At 40.2% G+C, this 19,072-nt stretch overlaps 1 protein-coding gene across 3 annotated transcripts in view; it reads right to left on the bottom strand.

Annotated features, from left to right (window-relative positions):
* The window catches only part of LTA4H (leukotriene A4 hydrolase), a 31,328-nt gene that overhangs the window by 8,206 nt on the left and 4,050 nt on the right, over window positions 1–19,072 (bottom strand). For 2 of the 3 annotated variants that reach the window (XM_059186572.1, XM_059186574.1), the window contains exons 2-15: window positions 17,109–17,239; window positions 15,398–15,518; window positions 13,736–13,804; window positions 11,821–11,925; window positions 10,823–10,875; window positions 8,269–8,341; window positions 7,655–7,795; window positions 6,870–6,893; window positions 6,353–6,423; window positions 5,817–5,928; window positions 4,914–5,058; window positions 3,385–3,488; window positions 2,657–2,727; window positions 171–225 (exon numbers count right to left, since the gene is read on the bottom strand). In XM_059186572.1, coding sequence (XP_059042555.1) covers window positions 171–225; window positions 2,657–2,727; window positions 3,385–3,488; window positions 4,914–5,058; window positions 5,817–5,928; window positions 6,353–6,423; window positions 6,870–6,893; window positions 7,655–7,795; window positions 8,269–8,341; window positions 10,823–10,875; window positions 11,821–11,925; window positions 13,736–13,804; window positions 15,398–15,518; window positions 17,109–17,239 — 1,275 coding nt within the window. The remainder of the gene's footprint in view (window positions 1–170; window positions 226–2,656; window positions 2,728–3,384; window positions 3,489–4,913; window positions 5,059–5,816; window positions 5,929–6,352; window positions 6,424–6,869; window positions 6,894–7,654; window positions 7,796–8,268; window positions 8,342–10,822; window positions 10,876–11,820; window positions 11,926–13,735; window positions 13,805–15,397; window positions 15,519–17,108; window positions 17,240–19,072) is intronic. The other variant, XM_059186573.1, reaches the window with a different exon arrangement.

Consider the following 19,072-nt stretch of genomic DNA (forward strand, 5'->3'; position numbering starts at 1 on the left):
GAGGGTTGGGATACTACCTCTTCTGACAAACTTGACTTATGAGTGACCTTTCCAAATACTTGAGTTTGTGAATCTAGTACCCACCCACTCCCGGCCCTGCCACTGCCTTCCTGAGTAGAGACATATTTGTACAATTCAAAAAGGGGTCAAAATCACATGTTAGTACTCACAGTTATCCACCGTTGACTTAAGGCAAGGCAGGCATTTGTGAGAGTCATATCATAACTGCAAATGAAAAAATACCAGAGATTCAACTTCATAAAAATGTACATGCTTTTCCATAAATATAATGTTAAAGTTACAGAACATACTTAACTTTCAAAGTTTTTTTTTTTTTTTTAAAGACTTTATTCATTTGAGAAAAAGAGCGAGAGTCCAAGAGAGACTGCATGGCGTTGGGGGCAGTAGTAGACTCCCCGCTGTGCAGGGAGCTCAAAGCTGGGCTAGATCCTAGGACCTTGAGATTATGACCTGAGCTGAAGGTAGAGGCTTAACTGATTAAGACACCCAGGTGCCCCTCAAAGTTCTGAAATAAAGCTCAAGGAGGCGCCTGGTTGGCTTAGTCAGTTAAGTGTCTGCCTTCAGCTCAGGTCATGATCCCAGGGTCCTGGGATGCCTCCCTGCATTGGGCTCCCTGCTCTTCGGGGGAGTCTGCTTCTCCCTTTTCCTCTGCCCCTCCTCCTGCTCATGTGCTCACTCTCTCTCTCAAATAAATAAAAATAAATAGAGAAAAGAAAGGAGTCAGAAGGAAAGAGAGAGTGAGAGAGAAAGGAAAGGAAAGGAAAAAGAAAAGAGAAGGAAAGGTCAATCAGAAACTCGCGACTGTTGGAAACAGAATGTCTTCTACCTGACTTCAATATACTGATGTCATCGGAGAACTTGGAAATCCAAGTGGTTACTGGATTAATGAAACACCTGATTATCCTCCAGAGAGAAAGCCTCACCACCTCAGCGAAGACGGTCAGATGCTTCAGTAGCACCCGCTGAAGGTGCTGGGACCCAGGTGGGCACGTTTAGGGTTTGCTGCGTGGCAGGCGCAGTTGTAGGCGCTCATGACAACACAAAGTCCTTGCTTTCATAGATTTTACATTCTGTTGTTCCAACTATCTTCCGACTTCGTAACCATCCAACAAATCTCCGAGCACCTATGTGGCAGGCACTGTTGTAGACACCAGGGAAATGATGGTGTCATGGGAGACCCTTGGGAGACTCCGAGTCATCATGTGATGATTTTATTCCTCTCTTTTCAGAAGAAAGTGGAAATAACAAACTCTGACCATTAAGCAAAACAAATGGCACTAAAATCTGTGTGTTCTCAACTTAGAAAATAAATTCCCTGTGTTGCAACAACAGTGGAAGAGACTGTATAAGGTACAAAAATTCTAGCAAAACATCCCTCTTTGTCCATAAATGATGCTTGCTTGCTGTGTAATGTTTCTATTAGAGAACAGTGGGGGTACCTGCCCCTGTGGGCCTAAATGAAATGAATTTTGATTAGAAGTTGCCTCTGCACCTCTGAAAGAGTTTGAGCCCTAGGGGAGATTATTAGCCAGTTAAAGCAGTGCCCTCCTTTGAAGTAGCTGCCAGTTAATCTTCACGAAGTAGTCGGGCTGTGGACTACAGAGAAAGCCTTTTGTTTGTCTCCAAGACCAAATGGGATCAGAGGCAGTAAATTGCTCAGGCAGTAAATCACCTTCAACTAGAACATTCCTTAGCACTGATTTCATAAGGAACAACAGAACCATACAAAACCTCTGCTGATCTCTTTCTGGGTGTCCTGAAATTTCCTTCTCATTGTCATAAGAACTAGGTAAGGATTAGCCCGGGGAAGGGAAGCAGCCCTTACTTATGGTAAGATCCTAAGAAAAGCAGGGAGCAAAACCAGGTAGGAGCCCAGCTCTCACGGTGCTTCAGTGTTGTGAAGGAGAAAGACTTTATCACACAAATTAAAATTACCATGTGGTAATAACAGCAATGAAGAGGCCATACACAGCACCAGGAAACCCTAAATGGGAACCAGACTTGGTCAGAGAGGTCAAGGAATACTTCCATGAGGAAGTGGTTCTTGAGCTGAGATTGGAATGATCTGGCAAAGAGTACTGCTGGAGGGGGTGGGGGAGACAGCATGGTCCCGGCAGTTTGCATCTCATATGACGTGTGAGGACCAGAGTTTAGGTCTCTGATTCAAGGGGGTATTTAGTATAAAAGGCAGTATAGCGGAGGGGTAAAGACTGCCAGGGTTTGAATCTCAACCCTAACTACTTACTGTGCAAACTTCGGCAGAAGACCTTTACCTCACTAAGCCTAATGCGCCTCTTCTCGAAATGAGGCTGACATCTCAGAACACTGCCGTAATGATGGACATTACGCTTATACAGGTTGTATTTCTTACTTCAGAGGTGTTGAAAGAAAGGAAAATATCTTCTCTGATCACCATCCTTCAGCTGAAAAGAGGCATTCCATCATGATTTGGAATGAAGTGAATTTATAATTCATGGAAATGTTTCTTTTGACCTCAGGGTTAAGGGTCAAACACCTACAACATCTGCTCTGTAACTGGTTACAGCGTAAGGAAGTCACCAAACCCTGTCGAGTATCTTGAGGAGCCCAAGAATTCTGGAGAGTGGGAAGGAAAGCATTAATGGGAAGGACTGACTTGGGTTTTACAGGAGGCATTCCAGGAGAGTACAGCCATGCATTCCAGTCAACTTGATTGAGAAGATCGACCTGTGAACACAAACAACACCAAGGTTGGTTGCTACGAAATAACTTTTTCCATTGGGGGTGGGGTGAGGGAGGTGTGACTATCTTTTTTTTTTAAAGATTTTATTTATTTATTTGACAGAGAGAGATCACAAGTAGGCAGAGAGGCAGACAGAGAGAGAGAGAGAGAGGAGGAAGCAGGCTCCCTGCAGAGCAGAGACTGCGGGACTCGATCCTAGGACCCTGAGACCATGATCCGAGCTGAAGGCAGCGGCTTAACCCACTGAGCCACCCAGGCGCCCCAGGGAGGTGTGACTATCTTAAACAGACTTTTAGGTCCTCAAATCTGTAATTTTACCTGCACTAACATGTTAAGATAACTTCTAAGTCTCTTTCCTAAAATAAATTTATATTAATCAGCATTATTCTGTTAAATAAAGCAGGAAAATTAATTATATACAAGCACTAAATTTCTGAAACCAACTATTGCAGATCTCTCCAAAATATTCACGTTAGTTCATATTGTTGAGATCACATTTTACATAGGAAAAAGTACCATGAAAGGCTGAATCTTAAATTCTAAACCAGTACTACTATGAAGGAATTCAAATCAGCCCAACAAATAGCCATTAAACACAGGTATACTGGGCATAGAAAATAAGAAAGCTTGTCAAAACCAACCTTATCTTTAAAGTGGGAATACAGGAAATCCTTCCAGTCATCCGTGGTTATGCTCTTGTAGGAAAATTTTTCAACATAAGCCTTTAGGAATCCTAGGAAAACCTCTAAGAGTTTAAAAAAAAAAAAAAGTCGATTAATGGAAAGGTAACTATTGAACATTTAGGGGGGTGCTTGGTATGCTACTCTTGACCAGGGAGAACAGAGAGCTTTCAGAGAATAGGGAAACCAATAAGGGTTTTAGGGGTGAAAGAATGTTCAAATCAGGTTGTAGGACTTAAGCCGGACCTTAAAAAATATATGTAATTTGGTGGAAGGGAGAAGAGAAATCCGAATGACAACAGGCCAATGCAATGAAGAAACAGAGAAGGAACCCACAACATAAATTCTAAAAGTAATGGCCTTAGTGTGACCCGAGAGGAGGAGAGCGAGATGGGACAGGCAGAGTGTGTGTGGGTGAGGGAGGGCCTTCGAAGTCCATGGGCAAAGGATAAGAGCCCATCGCCCATCAGTAGGGGAAAGTTACATGTATTCAGCACATCTACATCATGGACAGCTACAGTGACATTAAAGGGTATAAGGTAGATTTCTGTGTTCTGACATGGAAGGATGTCTGTGGAACACTGCTGAATTAAAAAAAAAAACAAAGGTAGAACAAATGTGTGTGTCTATGTGTATAAAGTGACCCATTTTCTTATTTTTTAAAAAAATTTTACTTATTTGAGAGAGAGACAGTAAGTGCTAGCGGGGAGAAGGAGAAGCAGGCTCCCCACCTGGCAGGGAGCCCGATGGGGGGCTCGATCCTAGAATGCTGGGATCATGACCTGAGCCAAAGGCAGACACTTAACTCACTAAGCCACACACACGCTCCAATGATCCACTTTCTGTAATTAAAATATATTTATTTGTCTGTTTGTTCCTTTATTCTTAGAAAAAGACCGGGAACCACGCACACCAAACTGCTAACAGTGGTCATCTGGGGACTGGAAAGGGGCTGAGGGACTCTTCACTTGTCATGCTTAGCAACTTCAGTACTACAGAATTTTTTTCAAGGAGTATATACTATTTTCCTAATTTTTAAAATACTGATGAGTTTTCTGGGGCGCCTGGGAGGATCAGTTGGTTGGGTGGCTGCCTTTGGCTCGGGTCATGATTCCAGGGTCCTGGGATCCAGCTCCGCATGGGGCTCTCTGCTCAGCGGGGAGCCTGCTTCTCTCTCTTTCCCTCTGCCTGCAGCTCTGTTTACTTTTGCTCTCTCTCTGTCAAATAAATAAATAAAATCTTAAAAAAAAAAAACAAAACTGATGAGTTTTCTTTAAAGTCACGCAACACAGTTTTGCATTCAGCTTATTCAAGGTTTAAAGTAGAGAGGTCACATTAGAAAATGATACCGGCTTTCTTTAGCAGCTACACACAAAATGAAACAAAAGAATAAAATGGGACAAAAACAACAGTTAAAAATTTTCCTTATTCTTCACATTGCCCTCAAAAACAAACAAACAGACAAAAATCAGAAAATGCCAACTACTTGCCTGGGCCCCCAAGAAGTTGTTCAAGGTAAAAGAGTAAAGCAAAGCCCTTCTCGTAGGGCACTGAAGAATATGCTACATCGGGGTCCACATTTGTCAGATCAACCACAAGTTTGGTGTAAGGATGTGTATCTCCAAAAGTCTTTATCTGCAAGACACAAAATTAGATGAATGTTCAAATATGGATACTGGTTATTAGCACGTAAGGAAGATAATAAGGAAGTATGACTTTGCTCAAAGGCATAACTTTAGGGGAACTTATACTGAAGGACTAGAAGCTGTAGGGTATATTAGCACAAATTTCTCTAAGTCTGTTAATGGAATGCCTACTTGTGTCATGTTCCGTGGTATTTCCTGTTCAGTAGTAGGCTCTATTCTTATAGAAAACTAGGAAAATGTTTCAATGCCTGGTCAGCAAATTCAGCCTTTGGGAGGGAACAATGAAAAACTCAAACTAAGTAACTGTACTAATGGCAAAGACCCAATGAGGTCCTACTGGTCATGAACATGACATTACACAAGATAAGGACTAGCATGTACCAATACCATATTATACCAGGGCGCCTGGGTGGCTCAGTGGATTAAGCGTCCAATTCTTTTGCTTTGGCTCAAGTCATGACCTCAGGGTCCTCTGACTGCGCCCCATGTAGGACTCTGTGCTCAGCACCGAGTCTGCCTGGGGTTTCTCTCTCTCCCTCTGCCCCTCCCCCCTGATGCAGTGCACCCCCCGCCCCCCCGCCATGCTCTGTCTCAAACAAATAAATAAAAGCTTAAAAAATAGAATATTATACCAGTATCTGCTTGATTTCCACACCTGGCTTTCTTGTTGCTACTTAGGAAAGCTAGTTTACAAACCAAACTTTTGAATGCCCGTACAACTTTGGAGAAACGCTTCGACTCACTTACCGAATTCTGTAGTTCTCCCCATCCTCCCAGTGCGTGAAAATGTCTGAACTTTTCTCCAAACAGTCGTCCACAAATGTGGCGTTCTAAATACACAGTATGTCCTTCGTTTAACCTAAAAAGTTTTTTTTTTTTTGGTAAACAAAATAAAAACAGTGACACAGCTGAAAGGAACAAGAAATGTAATCATCAAGGTACTTTCTTTTTGGCTTTGCTACAGAGTAAAAACACTGTAAAGCATGGACACTACTGTCTAAGCGGATTCTGCTCAGAGCCATGGGAAATGCAGCCACCCGTTTTCTGTTCCCACGTATTAAAATGTGATGCTACCAGCACTAAGTAAGAAGCACAAGCCAAATACTCTTACTCCTCCTAACACTGACAAGCATTATGGAATTTTTTTAACTGTCTACCTAAGAGATGACGACAAAGGAAAACTAGATATTTCTGCAAAACCAATTCAGAGCGGCGGGAGGCAGAAAAGGAAATTAATAAAAAGAACCAATAAAGAAACAGTAATAATAATTTAAAAATCTCACCAAAAGTGGTCCCAAGTTTTGTTGGTCACTAGATTTCCTGTCCAGCTATGAGATATTTCATGTGCGATAACCTAAAGTGGAAACGTATGGTAAACAGTGGAAGGGATTAATAGGATGCCTTGCCTTCTTCTAAAATAACTCGACACGTAAGCATTCTAGTTCTTTCACTTCCACATTGTTCCATTTCTTTTTAACATCAACTGATATATTTAGGGAGTTAGATGAGCAAACAAATCATCACTTAGCCAAAGACAAAAATATTTTAAAAATTAGAAACAAAAAGTTATTTAGAAAATATTAAATGGACACATCACTCCTTTAAAATGCATTTCATAAACATATGAAGAGATCAGACCATAAAATGTTATGACTTCTATTAAATCTGTTAATGTAACAACAACCCCCGAGTTATCTTTTATAACCGTATCTTCAACATAACAATACAATGGGTATTTTAAAAATCAGCTGAATTCTTAGTTCTTTGAGGGTAAGACTGTGATAATAAATTTTAACTTACGTTGGAGAGTGACTTGTCTCCTGCCTAAAAAAGAAGAAAAGTACCTTAGTATTCAAATTACAGACTATATTTAAAAGACTGCCTACATCAGTATGTATTCCGACATTAATAGTGCACTGTATTTCTACTATCATACTCAAAGGGGTTCAAGACCAGAGTATGTTTTGGGAACGTAAAACCAAACATGCAGGACTGAAAAAAAAAAAAAGCATGACTCTTTCTCTCCCTCATCTGGGGAATTTTTCCAGGACCAGGAAGCCTAACATACATATCTCTAACTTACAGGAAATATTTCTCCTTCCATTTTTTAAATATCTGTTCTTATTTCCTTTATGTACCTTATTCTCGCCTAATTACCCACAGCATACTTAAGAAAAGTCTGCAGTGATTTAAAGTAACATACAAAGGCATATAAATTATATACTGTAGGTCTAATCCTTCCCTATACATGCTAAAGTGAGTTTTTGTTAGTTTTGTTCGACCCGTCCCCACATGCCGAGTGTAAATGGCCTAGTTTCTCTGTCTGGATACAGAATTTGTCCCTACATTGGTAGGGACAAATACACCTTTGGTTCTCGTCTCCCTAATGGCTAACTTATTTCCTTTTGATAAAATGAGATGACGAAAATAACCATAATAAGCAATAATATCAGGAAGAGGAGTTATACAAATAAGAGAAAATACTGTTTAAAAAAAAAAAAGATGATCAGGAGCCTAAGGCTCTTCACATCCAGCTGTACGTGCGAGGAGAACTCAGCCGTGCACACAGACAGGCTCACACTCACCAGCAGAGTGGGGGTTACGAACGTGAGGCAAGGATTCTCCATGCCGCCGTAAGGGAAGGACGGCGGGAGGATTAACAGGTCATACTGCCCCCATACATATGGTCCTCCCAGATCTTCTGCAATTTTAAGCATAGATTCAGTCTGGAAAATGAACACACATATATTTACATATCTTAGTCATTACAGTGATGAATTTCTTTAAAGTACATATTGCTTTCTATGAAGGTTATGAATTAAGGATGTTCCTTTCAAATAATACTGATGCAAAAAAACCCAAAAAGTAGCAACTACAAAACCACATAGAATAAGAGATATTTGATTCTCTGACCACATCACTAAACACCATTGCATTTCATACTTTAAGTCTTTTTTTTTTTTTTAAGATTTTATTTTTATTTAGCTGACAGACAGAGATCACAAGTAGGCAAAGAGAGGCAGGCAGAGAGAGAGGGAAACAGGCTCTCGATGCGGGGCTCGATCCCAGGACCCTGGGATCATGACCTGAGCCGAAGGCAGAGGCTTTAACCCACTGAGCCACCCAGGAGCTGCCATACTTAAAAGTCTTAAATCTATTGTCTACCAGGATTATTAAAAAGGGTAACTCTATGACCAACCTCAGAAAATTCGTAAGCAGACTTTTCCACCTGCTCTTTCTCAGACCAAACCAACGTTCTTGGGCCAATTTGCCTGCAAAATTAAAAAGCTTAATGAAAATGAAGTTCAAGACACATTATTCATTTGGTTCTAGGAAAGAGCTAAAGTAATATATAAAAACCCGACAGTAGTTAAGATTTACCATGTGCTCTGGGAGGAGGGGAGGTTTAACAGCTTCTCTGAGATACAGTCCGCTGCTGTGTGCACACCAGAAAATACACAGCTCTCTGAGGAGGCACCGTCCCGGCCACATGAAAACAGAGATGTAAAGTGCCCCCGAAGATTAGCTAACTGGCTCTGGTAAGAACTTTGGGGATCCCCCAGTCAGGCTCAGTAAGAGGTTATTTACTATGTACTTAAAGGTTGAACACTCACAGAAGAAGAAACAAATAGAAAAAGAAGGAAATCCTGTCACGTGTTAGAACATGGCTGAAGCTTGAGGACATTATGCTGATTAACAACCCAAGCCAGTCACAAAAGAACAAAAACTCTGATTCCACTTAGGAGGTCTCTAAAGTGTTCAAACTCCTAGAAATAGAGAGTAGAATGCTGGTTACCAGGGGCTGGAAGGAGGTGGAAATGGGAGTTGTTGTTTAAAGGGTACAGAGTTTCAGTTTTGCAAAATGAGAGTTCTGAAAATCTGTTTCCCGACAATTTGGATTTACTGGGCGATACTGACTACTGGGCCGTACCCGTAAAAATTGTTAAGAGAGTAAATTTTGTGGGATTTTTAGCCACAGTGTAAAACCAGAAGAAACAAATAAAAGTGCGTATCACTTACAAAGGACTAGAACACAAAAATATTTTTTTCATCTAAATTGCATCCTAAACATTTTCTGCGGAGCCAAACCCCAAACAAGATTTCAGTGAGGTGTCGTGCCCCCAGAGAGGCAGTGGACTCTAGAGGAGCTGCTTCTCCAACTTTAATGTGCATTCTGATGATCTGGGGAGCTTGAACATATGCAAATGTTGATTTAGTAGCTCTGGGATAGGACCCCAGAATTTGCACTTCTACCCAACTCGCAGGTGATGCCAAAGCTACCAGTCTCTGGAACCAGACTGGGCAGTGATGGTAACCAACCTGCTGTTAGCCAACAAATTTAATGAGAACCCCAAGTATGAGCTGCGTATGTCATTTTAAATTGCCCAGCGGCCACATGTGAAATAAGCAAAATGGAAGCAGATGAAATCAATTTCAACAATACACTTTGTTTAACCCAATACATCCAAAGTAGTATCATTTCCAGATGTAATCAACATAAAAATTACCAATGATAGAGTTGATGTCCTTTTTTTCCTACCAAGTGTTTAGCAATCTAGTGTGTATTTCACACACATCGCAGGCCCCATGCGGTCAGCGGCTATCTAGCCCGATAGGGCACATGTTTGCGGCACAGGCTGCAAAGTCAGCCAGCCTAGATCCCGGTCCTGACCCTTCCTATCTGTGTGACCATGAGGTGGTTATTAATACTCACCGAGCATCAGTTCCTTTATCGGTCAGATGGGAAAAGCAATCCCATCTACTCCACGGAACTGGGGGGATTCCGTGCCCTGATGCTCGGGGGTCGGCACAGAATAAGCCTTTGTAATGGCCGGCACTCCGACAATTCCTAGAATCATCATCTAGTGAGTTTCCCGTAGGCTGGGAGCTTTACCTATATTGGGTCGGTTAATTCTCACAAAAATCCTTTGAGCTACATAGTATTCTTTCCAGCCGTTAGGAGAAGAAAAGGAAACTCAGAGGTGAGCTGCCCAAGGATGCTCATAGTAACTGCTTGGCTGGAGCTGGGTTCGCCTGACTTCTTGATCTTGTCCACATTTCTGGCAATTTAAAGAATGTAAGGCCTACCCATAGTCTTAATTTTCAGCTGTTTAGCAGTAAGACTTAGCGAAAAATTAAGAAGGAAGGGCACCTTAGCTATTGGTAAAATTTTAATAAAATATCTTTTATTTCTGTAATATTTATAGGCTTCCGTGTGCTTTTTAAAAAAATATTTATTTATTTGACAGAGATCACAAGCAGGCAGAGAGAAAGAGGGGGAAGCAGGCTCCCTGCTGAGGAGAGAGCCCGATGCAGGGCTCCATCTGAGGATCCTGAGATCATGACCTGAGCCAAAGGCAGAGGCTCAACCCACTGAGCCACCCAGGTGCCCCCTTCCAATTGCTTTAACGTTTCTTACCTCACTCGTTCAGGGAAAGAGAGATACTGCAATTTCAAGGTTGAGGAAATGGAAGTTAAGAGAAGTGACCAGTTCAAACTTCTATTAGAATCCAGATCTCTAACTAAAGGTAGAGCATGTTCACTCTGGAATACCCAGAAAAGCCGAACAGGGACTGGTAAAGACTTTTTTCATTTAAAATTCATTGTTATTTACATTTTATAATTAGATTTGAATTTTTCCAGCTTGATATCTTGTGATGTGCATAAATGAGCTGCTAGTTAATCCTGCCAGAGATTCAAGATACTTCAAGCTTAATCTTTTCATAAACCTCAAAATTTGTTCAAAAGCTCACCTGCTTTCTAAAGCTCCAACAACTAAAGCAATCAAGTAGCAGGGCATGGGCACCTAAAAGGAGCAACAAAACAAAACAAAACACACACATACGAATTAGTGCTTAGAAATGTTAGAGTAAGACAATCCATATTTAAATGTGAATTCCTTCTCAGATCTCACCGTTCTCATTTTTAGGGAGTTAAATAGTTCAAAATTGTGATGTAAAACATTTCAGAACATCTATTTCTCTTTTATTTTACTAGGAAAGGCAGTCTGATGTGAAAAACATGCCTGCACGTAATATTACCAGGTCCGTATCACGCATTTCTCAAAAATTGGCCTATAAGAAGGAACTGTGCTTTTTTTCTAAAGTTTTTCGGGCTTTTCCTTGACGTGAAACAATTTTTTTACTTCCTTTTTTAAAAACCACTCCTGGTATATTTGAGAGATATATAAAATAATCCAGCAGTAAGAGGAAGCTGAAGGCTTGGGAGCCTGGAATCCCAGATGCTGGTTGGGAGCAAAACTGTACTGTGGTTCAATCACATGTTCTGTTAAGAAGGTCAATTTAAAAAAAAAGCATGTGTAAACATACGCGATTCATTAAAGGTCAAAGATACAAGTCAAATTACCAGGTATATAGGAATCTTAACCTTAAGGACTGTAACAGAGTTGTTTTTTGTTTTGTTTGTTTGTAAACACTAACCCCAGGCCTGCCCTGTGGTAGGAGGGTGGGCAAAGTTCAAACAACAGAAACCTGCTGCTGACTGTGATGAGAGAGAATGGGATCAGGCTCTGTGCCCCACTTTGCTTATTCAACAACCCCTTTCTTTATTCCAACTCTGTGAATAGAGCCCAACATTTCACAAGCCCAAAAGAAAGGAAGAACACACAAGACCACAGAAGCTGCTTTCTAAGTTCTGAAATATTTCAAAAGCAATTTTGCTCTCTGGATAGGTAAAAGCTATTTGTAGTTCACCAGCAATGAAAACAAAAATGTAGGTCCTCTGATCTTACTTTTTGGCTGAATTTATAGATCTTCCTGCTTGGGTCTTCTGGGTCAGGTTCTTCTCCATCACGAATGGCGCTCATAAGTGCCACCAATTCTTTAGGGACAGATACCTAATCAAGAAGAGAAGTCATCTCCAGTTCCAAAGGAAACATTCTACGTATCCTTAATTATATGTGTAAAATAACAGATTTCCCCCTTCTTAACTATGCGATAGGCAGTGAGCCCAGTAAGTCTGGACTTAGCAGGTTTATAAATAAACTAGCAATAAATAAAACTGGCTTCTTTAAAAATGAATGTGAATTATCTATCCATTCATCCATCCATCTTAAGAGGATTTGGTAGAAACTAGATTAAAATTCCAGCTCTGCTACTTACTAACTGCATGGCCTTGGAAAATGACCTGCCTGAGCCTCAGTTTCTCCATCAAACAAGGGTAATAACCTCATCGGATTGCAGCAAAGAGTAAATTACGGAAGAACAATCCAGCAACCTTCTTGGCAGGGCTGGCCACCTGTGTCCTCCTCCACACCCTCAAAACAGATTCACAAGGTTGTATACTCACTTTAGGGCAGCGAATACAGTTTTGAACAGTTTTATATTTAAACCATAAATTTGGAGTTACAAATAAAAGAGCTTTTTAAGGGTCATGACTGTGAGAAACTAAAAGTTATTGTCCAGAGCCGTGAAATAACTTTCTCTGGGAATTTGTTTGGAAAAGATGCTGACGGCGCAGAACTTCGGGTCATTTAAATATATACCCAAGCTCCACGATTCTGAAAGTTTTATTTCTAAAGAATGCTAGAATCAAGGACTAGCCCTTCAATATTAATGATCTAGCAAACATACATCCCGTGGAGTTCTAGACTTTCGTATTCTTCTTGCTTGGCCCAGTATTTAAAGTTATTTTGGAGGCAGACACAGATCAGAACTTCCAAAGCCAGTACTACAATAACCGTAAATCTAAAGCTAAAAAGCACTCGAGAAATAATTTAGTTCTGCTTCCTCCCTTCGTTCAGGCAGTGGTGTGTTATACAGATGAGACAACTCCAGGTTTTGAGGTCATAAGACTTGCCCCGGGTCATGCAGTCAGTAAGTGGTAAAGAGTCCAAAACTGGAGATTCTTTGTCTCCGAGGATACAGTTTTCTACAGCACTATACATACTAGGTGTGGTTCGGTTGTGCGACGATCTTGGAATCAAGAAGCCCCCATAAAGACAGGTTGGTCCCCAATTCTATTTGCTTGGTCCGAGTAGGTCTGGCCTGGGACCTAGTATGTACATATGTAGGTAGGTATGTATTTAGTATCATTTATTTAGTTAGGACTTACTTATTATTATAGTCCTTTTTGTAAAACGATTAGCAGTACCTACAAGAATCAGGTGGAAACGTTCAGGTAAGTCTGCAATCTAAGCCTGTTAGGGGACCTAGACAGAGGTTCACATGGCTATAGAGTGCATTTCTAGAACCTATAATCCTACAAATGTTAATTTTTTAAAGTTAAAAGACATTGTCCCCAAATTTTTGTCTTGAGATCTGCTACTCTGAATTCCCTTTCAAATCAGAATAGTACCCATTTCCTCTTACTTTTTGGCTGAATTTATATATTTTAGAAATGTTCAAAACTGCCTTTAGAAAGAGAGATGCAGGGGCACCTGGCAGGCTCAGTCACTGGAGCGTGTGACTCTTGATCTCAGGGCTGTAAGTTCATGCCCCAAGTTGGGTGTAGAGATTACTTAAAAATAAAGTTTTTAAAATAGAGATGCAAAATGAGGTCCAGAGCTTCTTTGTTATATTTCATGTAGAATTTAATTAAATAAAATATTACTAACTATAAAAATCCAACTCTTAACTCTGCTTATCATTTATACCACATTTACTTATATGAGTCATTTAATTCGGTTAATAATTTGTGATACTTACCTCTGCACTGTAGGTTAATTTCACAGAAGGAGTGTCCTGGCAAGGAAGAATTGCTCTACAGTGGATGGCCTGGGAAGGGGGAGGGAAAGAAAAAGCTATTCCCCTTTCTTATAGATCAAGTTGTTAAGAAATCATTAAAATTGTAGCACTGCCCTTAGACACGTTCTTTTTAAAAAATATGTCTCATATTTTTTCAGATCTTTTGAAGGAACAAAAATAGACTTGTGGATAGAAAAGTCTGATTTCCCATTTTATTTTTTTTAAATATTTTATTTATTTATTACTATTTATTTTTATTTATTTATTATTATTATTAGAGAGAGAGAGTGAGTACAAGCAGGCAGAGGCAGAGAGAGAAGCAGGCTCCCCACTGAGCAAGAAGCCTGATGCGGGACTCGATCCCATGACCCAGGGATCATGACCTGAGCCAAAGGCAACGGTATAACCAACTGAGCCACCCAGGTGCCCCTGATTTCCCATTTTAATGTACGGTCAGTCCTCACGATTCAGTTGAAGCATGAAGCAATGTCAAGCATTGTTTCTTGTTCTCTGCCCTGAGTAACAGCAGTGCTCAGTGAGATGCTGTTAGGGACCCCGAGGGAAAAAAGGGCTCTTTAGTGAAATAAAACTGAGAACCAAGCATACTACATTCCTGTCTTAACAGAATCGTTTGGAGCATTAGCCTCCTGGAGACTGAAAAGACCCACAATAAAGAAACCTGTTTGAATTCTTACACTTGTTTTAACAGGAAACCATCTTGTTCTGGTTAGTTATTAACATCTAATGGGACGCCCGTGTTCTGAGAACTGCGTAGGGAGTGTTGCTGGAGGCCTGACATTCCAGTCTTGCAGCAAACTTTGAAAGTAAAAGTTAAGAAGAAAAGGAAGGAAAAGAACAGCCTTTCTCAATACCATCTAGACTCCTATTGACATTTGAGTCTAAGGTTGTGTCTATCACTTAGGAATACTGAGAGGATTAACTGTGCAAAGTACCTAATAAAAACTACAGTCAGTGTTTAATGAAATGAGTTCCTTTAATTGTAAATTATTTAATTACTAACAGAATTAGGTTTTTCCCCTTTTAGAAAGTAGTTTAATATGTATTACCCTTGTGACAGATTGTCTCTAATGATAGGATTCTTTATTCTTAGTTTTTAAAAAGAAATAGTTTAAATCGTACATTTAATGTTTACATAACATACACATTTGTTAAAGTATAAGGAAAATCTGGAAATGGCTGCATACCTATCTCAGTGATGGTTACTTCTGGGCAATAGTGTCTGCAGAAGATTGAAAAATCTGACCTTTCACTTTCCATTTCTTTACTGTTAACATTTTTCATAACCAGTACCTATTACTTTCATCTTATTAATTTTTTCCTTTCTATTTTATAATGATTTCTTGAGTGCCCACTCAGGAAATAGGACCTAGACAGTCCACTTTAAGTGGACATGATTTCAAAGTGAAGGGCGTTTCATTTTAAAAGTGATATATGAATGTATTAATAATGAGGTATCAGTGAAAATGCATATCATTTTTAGAACATAAATTAAAACGCTGTCTTAGGGAAGACCCGAGTATCCATAAGACCACTGTCCACTTTGCTTCAGTAAACTGTGCTGGGAGTTTTTTTGTACAACAAATCATTCCAGATCTTTTTTACCTGGCACTGACTAAAGAGATAGGGGTGTTCCTTCCCAGAAGTTTGTTCAGGAGTGAGCCACTGAAGAGCCGAAGACTTTGGAGAGGTCTCAAAAGAGATTTCTATAACGACTTCTTGATTTCTGTAGGCAACAAACAAATACATTAGTAGAGTATAATTCAATCTAACTGAAGTTTGAATTCATAACACAAAGACTAAATGATATAGATAATAATTTATAAGATCTTGTTACTGATGGCGAGTCAGCTGTAGGAATGTCGGGTCCTCTGCATCCTACCTGATGCCTGCCTCTGGCTGCCTTCTACCCTATTGCTCTAAGTGCTTCGGAAGACCTAACAGGGTCCGATATTCATCAATGACACCACTGTGTGTCACACACTTTGCACCTGTGGTATCACGCAATCTTTCATGACAGCGGGAAAGTGGAAGAAAGGAGCATGACACAGAGTAGTACTGGTCTGCAAACGGGTATGGGACTGGTCAAGAAATGGAGAGTAAGCATTTAGAAGCTTTTAGAGTCACTTTTATGTCTGTAGAATCTAGGGATCAAAAATGGGCGCTTGCTTTTAATCTCTTCTTTCTAGTAACTCACTTTTATTGCATTGTGTAAAAGAATGGGTCTGTGACAGATTGGAAATAACAAGAACTGGTCCTTGGCCCCAGAGTTTGAGCAGCACCAATAATGAGGAAATAGCAAAGAGCACCGGAGAGGAGCGACGTGCCTGTGTGTGAATCCTGACTCTGCCACCTACTGGTGGTGCTGGGAACTGGACAAATGACTTGGCCACTCTGTGCCGAGGTTCTTGATCTGTAGAACGGGGTCAGTAAGTGTGGGTGTTTCCCTTTTTTTTCTTTTTCTTTTTTTAAGATTTTATTTATTTTATCTGAGAGAGAAAGAGAGCACGAGAGAGAATGAGCATGAGCAGGGTGCCCCATGTGGGGCTGGATGCCAGGATCCTGGGATCATGACCCGAGCTGAAGGCAGACACTTAAGGCTTAACTGACTGAGCCACCCAGGCAGCCTGCCCATCACTTTCTTAAACAGAAAGAGAAGGCATGAAAACATTGGCCTTTGAAAGGTGGGGTCGATCACCTTTGTTTTAGGCCGATGGTTTTCTACCCTTTTTTCCCTTCCTAATTTATCGAGGAGTGGGATATACTCCCAATATGACAATTGTGGCTGCCTCTTTCTTGAGTAAGTTACTTTATTTCTCTGAAGTTCCCATTCCTCATCTGTAAAATGGAAATCAAACTGCAAAGGGCTACCATAAGAATTAGAAAAAGGAATATGTCTAAGGCATTAGCTTAAGATTGGTATACAGAAGCCATTCTATGTATGTCATTGTCATTATCCCACTAATAACAGTGGCCGGCCTTTGGGGAAAAAGTGAAAACTGCAGCTTGGAAGGGCTTCCCAGATCCTGAAATGCCTCCTCAAGATGGCATGATCCCATCATCACTCTAGATCACTCCCATGATCAGTAAAGAAGTAACAGTTATCAAAAGTCCTATTCTTGAGTATTTCATACAATGAATTTCTTTAGAGTCTTAAGAACATATAATTTTCACTATAAGCTTTAATCTGAACAGATCAGTAAGAGCACCAATTACTACATACACACAAACTAGAAATAGGAAAAGAAAACTGTCTAAATTAAAAACATTTTTCTCCATCATTTAGTTATATAAAAGAAAAGGATAACATTCATACTTGCTCAGAGCAATAGGAAGAGAGATTTCCATTGGTGATCCTTTGTAACTTTGTCTTTCTCCAAGAGTATATTTGACTTCTTGTCCATTGATGACTGCTTTTTCTATCGTGAGGTCCTTTGTATCCAAGGTCTAGAATTAAGTTAGTATTTTTAAATGATAAGAAAATTGCTTAGTATATACTAGAGAAAAGTGATATTAGATAGAGGTTAACTATAATGATTACAGAATAGAACTAGTTGCTCATAGAAAGTAAAATAGAGTGAAATTACAAAAATTAAAGGAGCCAAATATTAGTGTAGGTCCCATCTCTTGGGACTCTATGCTTCCTGAAAGATTTTTCATTCTAAAGTTTGCATATATGTATAAATGATAATTAGGTAATTCTGGGATAATCACATAAATTTAAGGTTTTAAATATAAGTCTAATCTAACTTAGAATGTATTTGCTCCCGTCTCCTAAAACAACTTCTCTGCCAAAAAAAAAAATCTATAACTTAAGTTTCTTTCATCAAGAATCCTTGATGTATCTTATCATATATTTCTTCCTAGAATTCATAGAGTCCAGCTCCTATGTACTTTCATATATCCGAAATTTAAAACAAGCCTTGGCACTCATTAGGCAGATAAGTGGGCTGTACATCATCGTTATGTATATAGAAAAAGCCTGACCTGGTGTGCCAAGTCCAACTGAAAGACCTATGGAAAACTGAGAGCCTATCTACTTGCTGTGGCCCATTAAGGACAGTTAAGGACTGTCCTGCTTTACGCAGCAGAGGAGTGGCAGCGAGCATCTGAGTGTTTTCCATCCCCCAAATCCTCTGAGCCCTAGAGACCATACCTTTCACTTTCTCTCAACTCATCTCTTGTTTTAGAATTTTCAATCTTCCTGTGCTGCAAGACTGCTTCCAAACAACCTAAACACGGCTTCCATTTTACGTTTAAAACTTCTCTTGATCCTTCTGCCCTGATAACTATTCATCCCTTTCTTAAACTCCATGGGCAACCTGTGGCTGCTGTTTCCACGTCTTCATCAATCTCTCCTCCTTCCCTCTCTTCAGGCTGGCTTGCAGCAACCCTGCTTCTGAAAGGGCAGGGCATGCCCCCTGATCAAGAGGTCTTCTCTGCTCGGTCATCTGGATCTCCATCCCTTCATAGCCCTTATGGGCCACATCATCTGTTTGAAGTCCTTTCCATGGCTTCTTTGACTTTACACATAAATGGTTTTCTTACTCGTCTAATGCTATCCCCCACCCCCGACTCCTTTCTAGCTAAAAATGGGTTTGTCCCAATGTTCTAGCCTCAATCCCTTGATTTTTTAAAAAAAGATTTAATTTATTTATTTGAGAGAGAACGTGAGCAGGGGGAGGGACAGAGGGAGAAGCAGGCTCCCTGCTGAGCAGGGAGGCCCCTGTGTGGGGCTCTCATCCCCGGACCCTGGGACCCTCTCTTTCAAGTTAGGTAATTGCACGATAAGCTCAGGAAAAGTCACAGCGGCAATCATTAATTTGATTCCCACCTCTACAGTCAGCAGTATTTGGGCGAAAAGAAATCTCCATTCTGTTTGTTTTTGTTTTAAAAGCGCCTAAATTTGTTCGGGGTCCCACCTGTTTCCCTCTGATAGGTAATTATTCCTTTTGGGTTAACTTTCTCTCAGGGGTACCTCAACGATTGCTATTCTAAATTAGTAGAACTGACTTAGCTTCTTGCACTTGCATATTCAGAATATTTGGTTTTATTAGGTTTACATCTTATTAAGAATAGGGTTCCTCCTTTTGCCCTTCATATTCCAGGATCTATTTCTGGCTATTGGACTTATTTTAGAAACTTGATTACAATATCTATGTCTGTAACTTCTCATGTTTAACTACTCTTAGAACCACAGGATGAATCAACTGACTCATTTCCCAGAGGGGCATATGTGATTATCTGTATTGCCGAAACTGTTGTAATCTAATCAGAAAT

Source organism: Mustela lutreola, chromosome 8 (assembly GCF_030435805.1).
Source record: "Mustela lutreola isolate mMusLut2 chromosome 8, mMusLut2.pri, whole genome shotgun sequence".
Lineage (NCBI taxonomy): Eukaryota > Metazoa > Chordata > Mammalia > Carnivora > Mustelidae > Mustela > Mustela lutreola.